Genomic DNA, 14,316 nt, shown 5'->3' on the forward strand with positions numbered 1-14,316 from the left:
TGAGTGGCCAAGGTGCACAAAAGATCAAAACCGTATTTTGGATTATTCAGTGCTAACTCCCCCCTTCCCAGCATTGCTGAGGCAAATCTGGGCGTTTCTTTTGATATTCATTTGACTCTGTTTACCTGGTAATTGACCTTGGTCAGCTGCTTTGTTTTCCCACCTTGAAACCTATATAAAAGACAGTTTTCTGAATAAAGCTCTCTCTTTCGCAGCCTGATCGATCGGAGAACTGGAGAACCGTGAGTTCTGTCTTTACTCTCTGCGTCTCTCTCTCCTGCCCCCTTTTTCTCTCCCTCCCTCAGGAGAAGGACCCGCGACCATTCTCCGCCCTGCCTGTCTCCGCCCTGCCGGTAGGGGCGGACGAAACTGGTACCCCCGAATGCCTGGGATGAGCAGCCCGGGCCTGCGGGTTACAACAAGCTACTGTCCTCAAATTAGCTCACCACACTTTCCAGTAAATATCTGATGGGTATTTTGGCTGTTTGGGGGTCTGTTTGTAAATGAGATGGATTCTTCACCACCATTTGAGAAGTACTGATGAAGGAGGGAGGAGTATTAGGGGACTTCATAAAAGAGGTGGCTTTTAGGCTGACTATAAGGGCAATCAAGGTAGGAATGAAAACGTTGACATTTCCTATGGGGAAATATGTTCTACTTACATAAATGGGTTAGAAAAAAGCTTAGGATGGGAAGCTGCCACCATGGGGTGAAAGTACCCAAGGTTAGCTAGTGAGATACTGTAATGAGATCATGAGTAACTTGTTATATCACCTGCAGGAAATTGCTTCCATCTGATGCCAATATACTATTGTGCTTTGATCACAAACACCACTTGGCCCCCAGACCCTTTGCTTCCTACACACACGTTAATGATTACTGATTGTTTTCTCCACGTTCACATGTGCAAGATCTTGCTTTCTTCACATGCACCATGTGGGTAACATCCTGTAAGCCCAATTAATATGGAGATGAAACCCCTGCTTGAGTCTCTTGTCTCCTCCCAGACAATAGCCTCTCTTGTATTCAATTCTGTGTCTGCTCTCTTGCTGGACAAGAGAGCACTCCAGACTCATAGTCCGCTGCAGTTCCCCAGGAATCTGCTCTTGGCCTCCATCTCACTTTCTTTGGGGGAGCCATTCCCATGACTTCAAGCATCACCTTCAAGGCAAACATTCCTCCAGATCTAGGTCTTCATCCCAGACTTGTAGAGCCACTCAGGGGTCCCATAAACATAATAAATTCAACACTGTACAAACTAAGCACATGGCTTTCTCCAAAACTTTGGTCACTGCATTCCACATAGTATGTTTTTATTTTCACTTACTTCAAAATATTTTCTAATTTCTCTTGAGACTTTTTTCTTTGACCCATGGGTTATTTAGAAGTACACTGTTGGGGTGCCTGAATGGCCTAGTTGGTTAAGCATCTGTCTTTTGATTTCAGCTCAGGTTATGATCTCACAATTTGTGGGGTCAAACCCTGCCCTGTGCTAACAGCATGGAGCCTGCTTGGGATTCTCCCTCTCCTTCTCTGCCCTTCCTCACTCATGCTCGCTCGCCCTCGCCCTCTCTCTCTCTCTCTCTCTCTCAAAATAAATAAATTTAAAAAGTACACTGTTCAATTTTCAAATATTTTGGAGCTTTTAAACTATCTTTATGTTATTGATTTCTAGTTAATTCCATGAACATACCTATACGGTTCCTTTCATGTGAATTATATCAAGGCTTATTTTATGAGCCAAAATATAATCACTCTTGGTGGATGTCCCAAATGCACTTGAAAAAAAAAAAGGTGTGTTCTACTGTATTTTGGTGCAGTGTTATACGAATATCAGCTAGGTCAAACTGGTTTATAGTGTTATTAAAATCTTTTATAGTCTTACTGATTTTTCTGTTTATTCTATCAAAGACAGGAATGGTGGAATCTCCAAATACAATTGTGGACTCATCTATCTTTTCAGTTTTATCACTTCTATTAGTTTTTGCTTCATAAATGTTGATGCTCTGGATCTGAAATGTTACCTTTAGTACATAATAAATTCACAAATTTATGAGTCTATTGAGTCTCTTTCTTGACTCTGTTGTTCCACTGATCCACATGTGCATCCCTGAGCCCAGAATCACATTGTGTTAACTATGACTCTAGATGATATGCTGATTGTTATTAAGGCAAATCCTCTCTCTTCCCCACAATTAACTCTTCTTTTTCAAAAATATATTGATTCTTTTCATATATTTACTGTTCATTGAGAATGAGAGCATCAACTGGTCAAGTTCTTGGTAAGTTAAATCTTAGGTATTTTATACATTTTTCATATCCTTGTTGCTCAGAGGTATTTTTCCTGCTGAAGATATAGAACAGAGGGTGGCAAATTTTTCCTTTAAAGGGCAAGATGGTAAATATGTCTAGGCTTTATGGGCCATATGATCTCTGCCACTACTAAGTTGGCCACTGTCACTATAGCACAAGAGCAGCCATAGATGATATATAAACAAATGGGCATAAAACTTTATTTACAGAAACAGGCAACATGTCATCTTTGGCTGCAAACCACAATCTGATGACTTCTGATGTAGAAAAAGAGTAATTTTTACACAGTTATCTTGTATCCAGACTCCATAATGATTTTTCTAATACTATATTTTAGTTGAGTCTATTATTTTTATGTGAGCAAATATACAAACAAAAGATCATTTTGTTCTTTTCAGTATTTATATACCATTTATTCCTTGTTGTAGTCTTTCTGTATTGGCTACATAACTCTTGAGCAACACTATAGTGCTAACAGGAGTTACTGTTTTTCTGACAAGAAGCCTCTATTTTTTTCACCTCCCAATATGATGTGGCTATTAGTTTCTAAATAATGTTGTTTCTCACATTCAAGTTTCAGATATGATAGTTATATTAGGTGTGTTTTAATATCCCTTCTAACTCAAATTGTTATAGATGAGGTCATTACTTACTGCTTTTTGATTATAGCTGTAGACAAACTGAGTATTCCATTGAGCAATCCATTATCCCCACTGAATACCACTAACCTGTTTTTACTTAATGGATACTTTCCAAATCTTCTGGTTCAATTACTTAAGCCTCAAGACAGTTAAGAAAATTAATTCTTTCCATGTATTAAGAAAAAATAAGTATGAAATGAAACTTTTTTTTAGTTGTAAGGTATTTTCATTTAAGATTTTTCAATAAGAATAAATCACTGAAATGACCTCCAAGTAGTAAATGTAAAGTTAATTTCACCCCTAGATAGTTTAGAGGTAAAAAGCCCAAGGAAAAAATAAATTACCAAGACTTATATGAGAATGAAACCTACAATGTTTATTTCTGAAAAGATTTGGTCCAACATGTATGTCCACCAAGCATAAAAATATGTATTTAAAGCTGAAAGTTAATAAATGCATATATGCTTTTATTTAAATATTTTACACATTCCTCTAAGCATTCATACACTCACAAAGGTGTCAATGGGAGTTTCATATCCATAGTCTAGGCAAAGATTGATTTAATGTTGGTATGAAACTTAGTATTTCAATCAGTCAAACTTTTTCAATTTGGAATTCACTTTCCAAAAACGAAATAAAACAAGTGGAATCAGTATTTCCATATTTACTTATTTCTCTTCTCTCAAAAACTAAAAATTAATCTAGCTATAAAAATATGAGGCACACATTGTAGAAGAAATATGTTTACCATCAAGAATTGTGGCATTTTTCTTTATAAGTACACTTCAAGGCCTAGATAATAAAAATACTTCAGGCAATATACAGTAAGTCTTTTCATTTAAGTAACACCATAGAATCCTTCTCAGGAATGATGTTGTACATTATATCTATTATTTTACAATAACAGAATAATAAAATGAGGGACACAAATATTAAAGTCCAATCATCAAAATGAAATTAAGGTTTAGCATAGATTATTCTTTATATGAACAATGTAATTAGGTAGAATCATCAATTTGATTTAATATAAAATATATTTCTGGCATGTAATTATTTTTAAAATGAAATTTACTAAGATAATTCAAGTATTCATTCAGCCAAGGGAACAAATAAGCCTCTTTAAAATTCAAGATTTACAGATTAATATTAGAAATTTTCTCAATATAATACATGGAATATTCTGATCTCTGTTGAACCACACTGTACAAAGATATGTATCATTTGCTTTATATATAATCAGGTAAAACTGGTCACTAAAATTCCTTGACCAAAATATCACTGTAATTATATGAGGCAAAGTCCTATAATAAGATAGATGTAATATTGGCCACATCTCTTCAAAAAGAGAACATGGAAGTTTTCATTTTCACAACTATGAATTTGGTTTTCCAAAATCTGGTTCCCAAAGCCAACTTTTAAATGTTACAACAGAGGTGGAGCAGTAATGGAAAGAAATGATTTAATGGAACTCTCCAAAAAAATAACTATCATCGATCTTAGTTTAAGAACTAGATCTGGCGTAAGAGATACACAGAGTTATGTAATAATGCTTATATCAAAGTTTATTGGTTAGCTAAAGGGCAACGAGTAAGAGGCAAGTAAAATGTAATATGTGATTTTAACAAAGCAGACTGAGTAATATGTTAAGTGTTAGGGTGGGATAGGAAAGAACTCAAGCTGGGCAAAAATTTCCTCTTGGACTTTCTATATAAACATCTATTTTAGTTTTGGACTGTTTTCCAGTGTGTTCATGTGATCGAGCAGAGGAACTCTGCCCACCCACAAAATACTTCCCAGATCAACAGGTCCTTGTGCAGCTGCTCTAGAAAGGCAGCTTGTCCTCTAAGGTCCCTAGGGTCCCCCCAAGGAGTGTGGAACTATAGGAAAACAGAATCCAATTTGTGTAAAAAGTTAATCCCTCCTCATTAGCGAACTGAGTTATTCAAATACTAGCTAAAAGTACATACTCTAGCTAAAAAACACAGGTAAGTATCTGTCTTGAAAATGCCTCCAAGAGGTCATGATGTGATCTTCCCTTTACTGACCCTACGTTCTCCTGGAATAGGGGCTTTTTAGAGTCCTGGAAATCCTCAGCTCCCTTTAGCTGCCTGTCCAAATAAAATCTTAATGAGTATAGTTTAAGTCCTTTATTGGGCTCTGTAATCCCTTCAACCAATTAGGCTGCAATTCTTGTATACAACTTTTGTTTCATTGGAAAATGTGGGAAGATATTTTTATATTATCTAAGTAAGATTAATGGGGAAACACTATTCACTGCAAACCAAATGATGCTGCCTTCAGGGAGTTGTCAGAAAGAAAGTCAAATGATACACCAAGAAAGCACACCGTATGCCTAAGCAAAGCCCGTCAGGACAGCTGGAACATGTTCTTTATGAGGAAACTCCAAGCCACTTGGTAATTTCAAGTGTGAGGCAACAGAAGTCTTTCTTAATCGAAAGTCAGAAGCTTCTTAAGAACTTCAAGCACAACTTTATAACAAAAGCAATACTGCTCCTATATACATACATATGAAAAACAATAGAATGTTAAGTAATTGAATACCAATATCCACTTTCAGAGAACACAGTTGTAATTTTCAATCATAAAGGAAAGGGCCCAAAAAAGAGCAACCATTAAACCAAGAACTTCTAAACATATATAATTTTTTAAATATCAGGAAGAAAAATGATTATAATATAGTGCTTGGTCTAGAATTAGTTAACTCAAGGCTTAACTGAACACAGGGAAACTGACCCTCCACCTCAATCTCCTTAGAATGTCCTGGATAAATCATGCTTAAAAAAATTTTTTTAGGTGTAGCCTCAGGTCTCTCAGGCAACCTTAGTTCAAATAAAATGCTTCATCTATCATTCATCATTGGCCTCAAAATAGGTCCACCTAAAGATTTAGGTGTATCTGTTTGTTCTCATTATCCATGCTTTCTCTCGATTCTCCCTCTCAATGATTAATAACTAATCTATAACATAAATGCTATCTTTTTATGACATACCAATGACTTCGATAATTTATTGACAAGTAAATATCCCTAAATTGCTATCCAGAAACTTATAAATCACTTTAGATATATTTCTTAAATAGCATGGCATTATGGACAAATCATGTGCTTGGGCATCAGGAGGCTTCCGTTTCCTTCTTGGCTCCACCAGATGCTATGACTGACCTCATGGAACAGACTTCTTACTCTGAATGTGAGGTACTTTATCAAGTAATATCAGAGAAAAAATAGTATCTACCTCCAACAGTGAGAATTCAATGTCATCATGTAGGTAAAAGATTTATAAATTATAACATGCTAAACATGTTAGTCTTTATATTCTTTATTCTTTTTATTAGAATTTAGGTAGTGAGGGCTTACCTTCGTTTGAACCATGCCATAACGCTGTTCTCGCATTTGGCTCACTATATTCTTGATGTTGAACTGCAACAGGATGACAGTGGTTTTGTATTATTCACATGGGGGAAAATACAAACCCACAGATTGCCAAATGAGTACTCCATAATTCTTTCCACTAAAAAAAGATGTCAAAATATAACCAGAAACGTCTCATTTTCAAACTATAAGAAAAGGAACTATTTTTAACCTAGTCTAATGGATAAGGAAGCCTCAGTTTAAAAGGGTTTCCAGGAAAAAGCAGGAAGCAATCATTTATAATAAGAAATGCTCTCCAAGAGAAATAACAACAAATTTGCTCCTGTGTCTACTTTTCTGTCCTCCAAAGGGAAATCTTAAAACAGGACTGTAATTTGGAAAAAATCTGAGCATAGACTACTTTTTCAGGCCACATTAGTAACACAGCTGTTTCTCATCTAAGGAGCCCTCTCATCTCAAATGAACACCCTAACAACAGTTGGCCCAAGACCAGATTCTGCACCTGTGCATGGATACCAGCCTACCCAGTGTGGTCACTGAGCTGGCGCATGTCTGCAAGGGGCTGTTGCTTGTCCACAATGAAATGAGTTCAGAAACTGCGGTAAGTGTTAAGAAACTCTTAAGGCAGTCTGACAGGGGTGCAGCATCCAGGAGCATCACCACTGGATATAGACCAGCTCAAGTGTTGCTGAGCTTGCCCTAGTGGTGCAAGCTGAGGACCAGTCATGTCCAGCAAGACCACATAGACACATGAAATATTAATGTTTGTTAACTATAACCCCAAAATATATAAAATCAGAGAAAGTATAACCATTCCTTGATTTTTACAACTTTCCATTTTTATCATAATTTAAATTTTTAATTGAGCCTTTAAAATTTTTGATATTGAAATAATTATATATAGTAAGTTGCAAAAATATGTACATGGAGATCTTCTGAACCTTAAACCTGACTTCCCCCAATTATGTCATCTTACATAATTACAGTATAATATCAAAACCAGGAAATTGACATTGGTATAATCCATGGATATTTTGACATTATTCAGATTTTGCCAGTTTTACATGCAATCATTTGTGAATTTCTGTATGTATGTGTGTGTGATTTTGTGCAATGTTATCACATGTAAGACTCGGGTAACTGCAACCACCATCCAGATATATAGCTGCTCCACCACGAAACTTCCCCATGTTACCCATCAGAACTACTTACCCAACCCTGTCCCTAACCCTTGGTAACGAGTTATCTGTTATCCGTCTCTACTGTTTTGTTATTTCAAGAAGATTGTACGAATGGAATCATGTAATACCTAATTTTTGAGGCTTTTTTTCCTTCAGTATAGTTGCCTTGAGATCATCTAAATTGCTGTGTACAGTAAAACCTTGGTTTGTGAGGATAATTCATTCCAGAAACATGCTTGTAATCCAAAACAATTGTATATCAGTGAATTTCCCCATAAGAAATAATTGAAACTCAGATGATTCATTCCACAACCCAAAAATGTTCATATAAAAATGATTACTGTACTGTACTATCACATAAAATAATAAAGGAAATACAAAATAAAAATAAAAATAAAGAAATTAACCTGCACTTACCTTTGAAAACTTTTGTGGCTGGTGTGAGAGAGACAAGAGAGAGAGGGGTTATTGTGTAGGATGATTTTCACTATCACTAATGGATGGTGTCTAGAGTATAGTATTAATAAACTCTTGTCATATACTGTATTTAATGTAACTGGCAGTAAGGTAGCAAGGAAAAGGGTCTATATCTGCAAGATATAGGATAAGGATCATTCCTGACCTACAATGAAGCAAAGCATTCCCCAGCTTACTCTTCTATGGAAAAGCAAAGGACTGCCCATAGGTGCATTAAGTGACAAAAAATACACTAGTTACAGTTGTGGGTACCTTCCAACGTTCTGAAAAATCTAATTTCTGTCAAACATTGCAGCCTGAGACCAAGCATCGGAGCATGGGAGACAATCACCCACAATCCCACAGTGAGAGAGAGAGAGAGAGAGAGAGAGAGAACCATTGGTTCAGTTGTGAGCATGTAGCATTCAGTGTCATATATTATTCTTATTGGAAGATATCACTTGTTTAGCAAGTTAAAATTAATTAAAATGTTTGCTCATCTGTGGCACTTGCAGAACAAGTTACTTGCAATCCAAGGTTTTACTGTACATCAACAGTTCACTCCTTTTAATTGCTTAATAGTATTACATTAAAAAATAAATGGAATGGATATATATACCAGTTTGCTTAATCATCAACTTACTGAAGGACATATAGGTTGATTCCATTGGGGAACTATTATGAATAAATCTGCTATGAACAGTTACATACAGGCTTTTGTGTAATTGTAACTTTTCACGTCTCTGGGATAAACAAACACCCAAGAGTGCCACTGCTGATGTTATATAGTAAATTGAGTTTAGTTTTGCCTTTGTTTGTTTTAAAGAAATTGTAAAACTATTTTCTAGAATGGGTATAGCATTTTACATTCCCACAAGCAACAAATAATTAATCCAGTGTCTTTAGCTCTTCACCAGCATTTGGAGGTATCACTATTTTTTATATTAGTCTTTCTGATACATATCTTGTGATATTTCATCATAGTTTTAATTTAATTTCCCTAAAAGCTAATGAAGCCCAATATCTTTTCACATGGTAACTTGCCATCTTTTCAACCTCTTTGGTGAAATGTTTGTTCATGACTTTTACCCATTTTCTAACTGGGTCGGGGGGTTTTTTTGTTTGTTTTTTGTTCTTTACTATTAAAGTTTTGAGGATGCTTTAATATATTCTAAATACCTTTGTTGGATATGTAATTTGCAAACAGTTTCCCTAAGTCTGTAGCTTATCATTCTTTTCATAGGGTCTTTCACAAAATGAATTATTTTAATTTACTTTGCCTTTAAGGATGTTTGTTCGTTACCGCATGTATTCAACCCAATACTTAAAGTTCTAGGTAGCTCAATCAGGCCATAGAAAGAAATCAGAGGCATACAGACTGGAAAAGAAGAGATAAATCTGACCCTATTTGTAGCTAGAATGATTGTCTATGTAGAAAAGCCCATGGAATCTAAAAACAGAACAAAATAGGACAAAAAAAACCCTCTTAGAAATATTAAGTTCCATAAAATCAGAGCACACAAGATCAACACACAAAATCAATCACATTTCTATATGCAAACTATGAGCATGTAGAAGTTTATCATAAAAACATAATACCATTTACAATTGTTTCAAAGATAATGAAATAGGACAAATCTAATAAATCACATATGGGATCTACATGCTGAAAATGACAAAATGCTGATGAAAGAAATCAAAGAAGACCTAAATAAATTGAGAGACATACCATGTTTATGGATTAGAGGATTCAACCCAGCAAAAATGTCAATTCTCTCCAAACTGATCTACAGATTTAAAGCAATTCCTATAAAATCCCTGTAAGCTTTTTTTGTAGATATAGATAAACTAGTTCTAAAATTTATGTAGGAAAGCACAGGCCCTATAAAAGTTAAAACAATTCTGAAAAAGAATAAAAGAATCACTCTACCTTACTATATAGCTACAGGAGTCTATAGTGTGGTATTGGCAAAAAGATAGACAGATGGATCAATGGAACAGAATACAGAACCAGAAATAGTCCCATACAAACATGCCCAATGGTTTTGACAAAGGTGCAGAAGCAATTTGGTGGAAGAAGAATAGCTTTTTCAACAAATGGTCCTAGAAAATTGGACATCTATAGGGGGGCAGAAAAGAAAGAAAGAAAAGAAAAAAGAAAAGAAAGGAAACATAAGTAAACCTTGACTCACATTTATACAAAACTTAACTCAAAATGGATTATAGACTTTGGGGTGCCTGGGTGACTCAGTTGGTTGAGCATCCAGCTCTTGGTTTAGGCTCAGGTCATGATCTCACAATTCATAAGTTTGAGCCCAGCCTAGGGCTCCTTACTGAAAGTGCAGAGCCTGCTTGGGATTCTCTCTATCTCCTTCTTTCTTGAGGGCTCCTTCCCCCCTCAAAATAAACACATTTTACAAAAATGGATTATGGACTTAAATGTAAAATATAAAACATAGAACATTTAGAAAACAATATAGGAAAAATTATTTAGGACTTAGGCTAGGTGAGGAGTTCTTAGACTTGAAACCAAAAGCATGATTCATAAGAGGAAATATTAATGACATAAAATCTTACTGAATTTAAAAACTGTTGCTGTTTTGAAAGCCTGTTTTTTTAATTTATGAGATTAAGATTAGGCAAATTATGGAAATGAATTTGTATTATTTGTGTTTATTTACTGATGTCAAAACAAGTGTCACTGGATTGTCTTGTCAAAAAAAGACAGTTTTCTGAATGTAGCTGTAGCTGTTAACCAAATTGTGGCAATGGAAGTGACTGCAAAGAAATGAAGGCAAAAAGAGTTCATGTTCATTTCACTTGGAACTATGATTCCTTATGTATGGAATCTTATAGCCATTATTGACTGTAAATCGGTAAAAGCACTCTTGTTTTAAATGCAAAGATATACTGGCTAACAGAGTAAAGGAACTATTAAAATTTATTTGCCATTTACATAAAAAAAGAAATAAATTCAAAGACAAAAGAATTATTTAATAGAATATTAAATTTGGGGTGCCTGGGTAGCTCAGTAGGTTAAGTGGCTGACTTAAGCTCAGGTCATAATCTCACAGTCCATCAGTTCAAGCCCTGCATTGGGCTCTGTGCTGACAGCCCAGAGCCTGGAGCCTGCTTTGGATTCTCTCTCTTTCTCTCTCTCTCTCTCTGCTCTTCCCAGACTTGTGCTCCATTTCTCTCTGTCTCTCAAAAATAAATAAATGTTTTTAAAAAATATTTAAAAATAAAATAATATTGAACTAAAAAAGTCAACAGAAGCTGATGTGCATTATTTTTCACATGTAACATTAATGCTCTAAAGACTTAGAAAATAGCATTTTAATTGCTAAGACTAAAAACCTACATACAATTGCCAGGACAATGGTGAAAGAATACTCAAGATGTTTACTTGGAAATTTAGGGTACATATGTGTTATAAAAGACAGTTAGGGTACCATTTTCTTTTTTTTCCCTTTCACACTGTATGGCCCCCTTTCAGTGCTCACGTCCCACCAGTGAAGAGGCTGGACAACAGTTCAGGACGGCATGCTCCTCTGGCACAGGTGCACTATAGAAGCCCACAGAAAGTTCTATTTTCTGACCACATGCCAGCTTGACAAATTCACGGGCTGGCTAATGATATGAAATGGTACCAACTTCTTTTCCTTTGTTATTTTATTTTTTATTTTATTTAATTTTAATTTTATTTAATTTTATTTAATTTTATTTAATTTAATTTTATTTTATTTTATTTTAAGCAGGCTTCATGCCTAGCATGGAGCCCAATGCAGGACTTGAACTCATGACCCTGGGATTAATACCTGAGCTGAGATCAAGAGTTGGATGCTCCACCAACTGAGCCACCCATGCACCCCTGAAATTGTACCAACTTATGAAGCAAATAAAAGTATCACAGTATTTTCCATTGCATTATTTAATGAATAAAGAGATACTGGAAATGGTGATTCTCTCAGTATACGCATCATTTGCATGTGATGTGACAAGAAGGAAGAGTTCTTCCTTTTTGATCTTTGATTACTGACAAATAACTGGCTCTAAACTGCATAGAAATGCAAAGTGGTACATGGTCAACAAATGTGATTTGAAGCTTAAGTTTTGTGGAGGGTTAAGTTCTGGTAGCAGAGCCACAAAGACAAGAACATAGTCTGAAGTATTCAGATCAAGGAATTTGTGTAAGAAGATAAATCACACTGCTTCATCAAGAGAGTCTTGCTACAAACAAACTCAACTCTGTCAGATAAATTTGACAGTGTGCATAGGGTTACAGTAAGATTTTTTAAAGTATGTAAAGGCTAATGTGCTCAATTTTGGGTTATTCACTTCATTATGTGGTAATGTGGTAACCGGTACTGACCGGAACAACTGTTACTGCACCCTGACGACGGTGAGAGGGGAAAGGTCTCGCGAGACTGCTTACGGAGCAATCTCCGTGTTTCTGCCAGATAAGAGCCAGTGTATGCCCAACACTTTCAGTATTTTTAAGCGGGCATGATTAAAAATGAAAATGGCTATAAAAATAACAAATAGAAAGAAATGGTTACATATTCTCAGATTTTCATATCCTTTAGAGTTATAACTGATCGACTAATCTTGAAATGTCCACTTCACATCGCTGGTGTGCACCTTGCTGCATGTTAAGGCCTGCCATGTGAGTTCTACAACACACAAACCGGTCTATACTCTGTTAAGCAAGACCAATCCACTGGTCATGCTCTTGGATGTCACAGCAATACATCAAACTGCTCTGAAAGTTTCTAAATGTTCACTCTCAATTTCTGGGAACCTACCTTACTATAGATAACAACCCCCCCAACCCCAGACTGGTGCTGGTCCGAGACCTCACTCAGAGGAGGTCTAGTGGACAAATTTCTGAAGAGTAGAAAGGGTGTCAGTAGGAACATTTGTTAAGTTCCAGGTTCTATGGAAAGCCAGTAAGGAAACAATGGATATATTTTCTCTTTCTGAATTACTCCATCAAATCTAAGCATCCTTAATTGTAAAACGCATCGTTATTTATGTACCACTAAGAAAAACACTGTCAATTAAACCGACAGATGACTTATTATAAAACACATTCGATAAAGTAGGAGAAAACAGTGCTTCTTAGGAACATAAAATATAATATTTATAGTTTTTATAGTTTCTACAAGGAATATAAAATAAGGACAAATAGAAATAAATTATTTAAGAAACTATGATGGGGAATATATAAAAGAAAATTATACTAATGCTTTCGGCTGAAAGGCTCACACAACATTACTTATGGGAATGGGTAATATCAGACTTATACTACTAAAAATTTCAGCAGTTTTGAGCACACTGGGGGGACTCTCCAGTTTATATTCATTTTCTGAGTTTGCTTTGGAAAACCATTCCTCTTGTCACTCTCAGTCTTATGGCCTAGAATATTCCTGACTGGCCTAAATAACCCAGCATCTCCCACAGTGATTAGGTCAGGGAAGGGGCTATAACTCAGAAACAGTAAAATGTTGGGAGACATTGGTTCAAGTTTCTGACAAAAAGCAATTTCCTCTGTCTTCCAAGGAGCTGCTGCGAGAGACCATTTCCCCACCCTCCCACATAATACAGCCTGAGGATAATGAGTTCTGGGACCAAAATAGCCATTCTACTGCCACAGGAGAGAGTCTGGCACTGTCAGGGTTTAACTATGGAAGGCCCATGAGAGCAGAGACTTGATTGCTTTGACGCCAACCTAACTATAGAATTTGCCTAGCAGGGCACATGCCTGGTCGCCCGTTTTCTCAGGACTGAGGTGTGACTTTTTGAATTCTTTGTGCCCCTGGTAAGAGCTGCTCTTGCCCTAGTGCCTGCTAATAAGCAGATGTCTTCCCCTTTGCACTCCTGCAGGGCAGGAAGACAGTTCAGTGAGTCAGTCTTTCTGGCCACAAATCTAAGGTCACATTCCCTAATCAGTTTAATCGACAGAAAGGGAAGAGTATAATCAATAGGTATCTGATTCTTGTGTCTATCTCTCAGCTGGTTCCAAATTTAGGAGGAAAGCAATGAATTGCGAATGCCTGATCAAACCCAGCAACATTATTATCCTTATTTTGCATATGAAAACCCTGGGTTTCAGAGAGGATGAGCAATTTGCACACAGTCACCAAAATCTGAAGTATGAGGCAAAACTGGCAGTCAAAGCTAGGGACCTCTCATTAAAGCCCTGAAGTCTACATTTTTTCCAATGTGCTTAGTTGCATGTAATTTCTGTTCATTAAAAACAGGCATACTTACTCAACATTCTTTAACAGGATTTTAAAAGCTGTATGTATGGTTAGAGGGAAGGCAAAGGGAC

The 14,316-nt window shown here is 36.1% G+C and overlaps 1 protein-coding gene across 7 annotated transcripts in view; it reads right to left on the reverse strand.

Annotated features, from left to right (window-relative positions):
* The window catches only part of PTPN20 (protein tyrosine phosphatase non-receptor type 20), a 97,493-nt gene that overhangs the window by 12,441 nt on the left and 70,736 nt on the right, over positions 1–14,316 (reverse strand). For 6 of the 7 annotated variants that reach the window (XM_029932080.1, XM_029932081.1, XM_029932083.1 and 3 more), the window contains one exon: positions 6,331–6,393. In XM_029932080.1, coding sequence (XP_029787940.1) covers positions 6,331–6,393 — 63 coding nt within the window. Of the gene's footprint in view, positions 1–3,309; positions 5,469–6,330; positions 6,394–14,316 lie in introns of those variants that run through there. The other variant, XM_029932082.1, reaches the window with a different exon arrangement.

Source organism: Suricata suricatta, chromosome 2, assembly GCF_006229205.1.
Source record: "Suricata suricatta isolate VVHF042 chromosome 2, meerkat_22Aug2017_6uvM2_HiC, whole genome shotgun sequence".
Taxonomy (NCBI): domain Eukaryota; kingdom Metazoa; phylum Chordata; class Mammalia; order Carnivora; family Herpestidae; genus Suricata; species Suricata suricatta.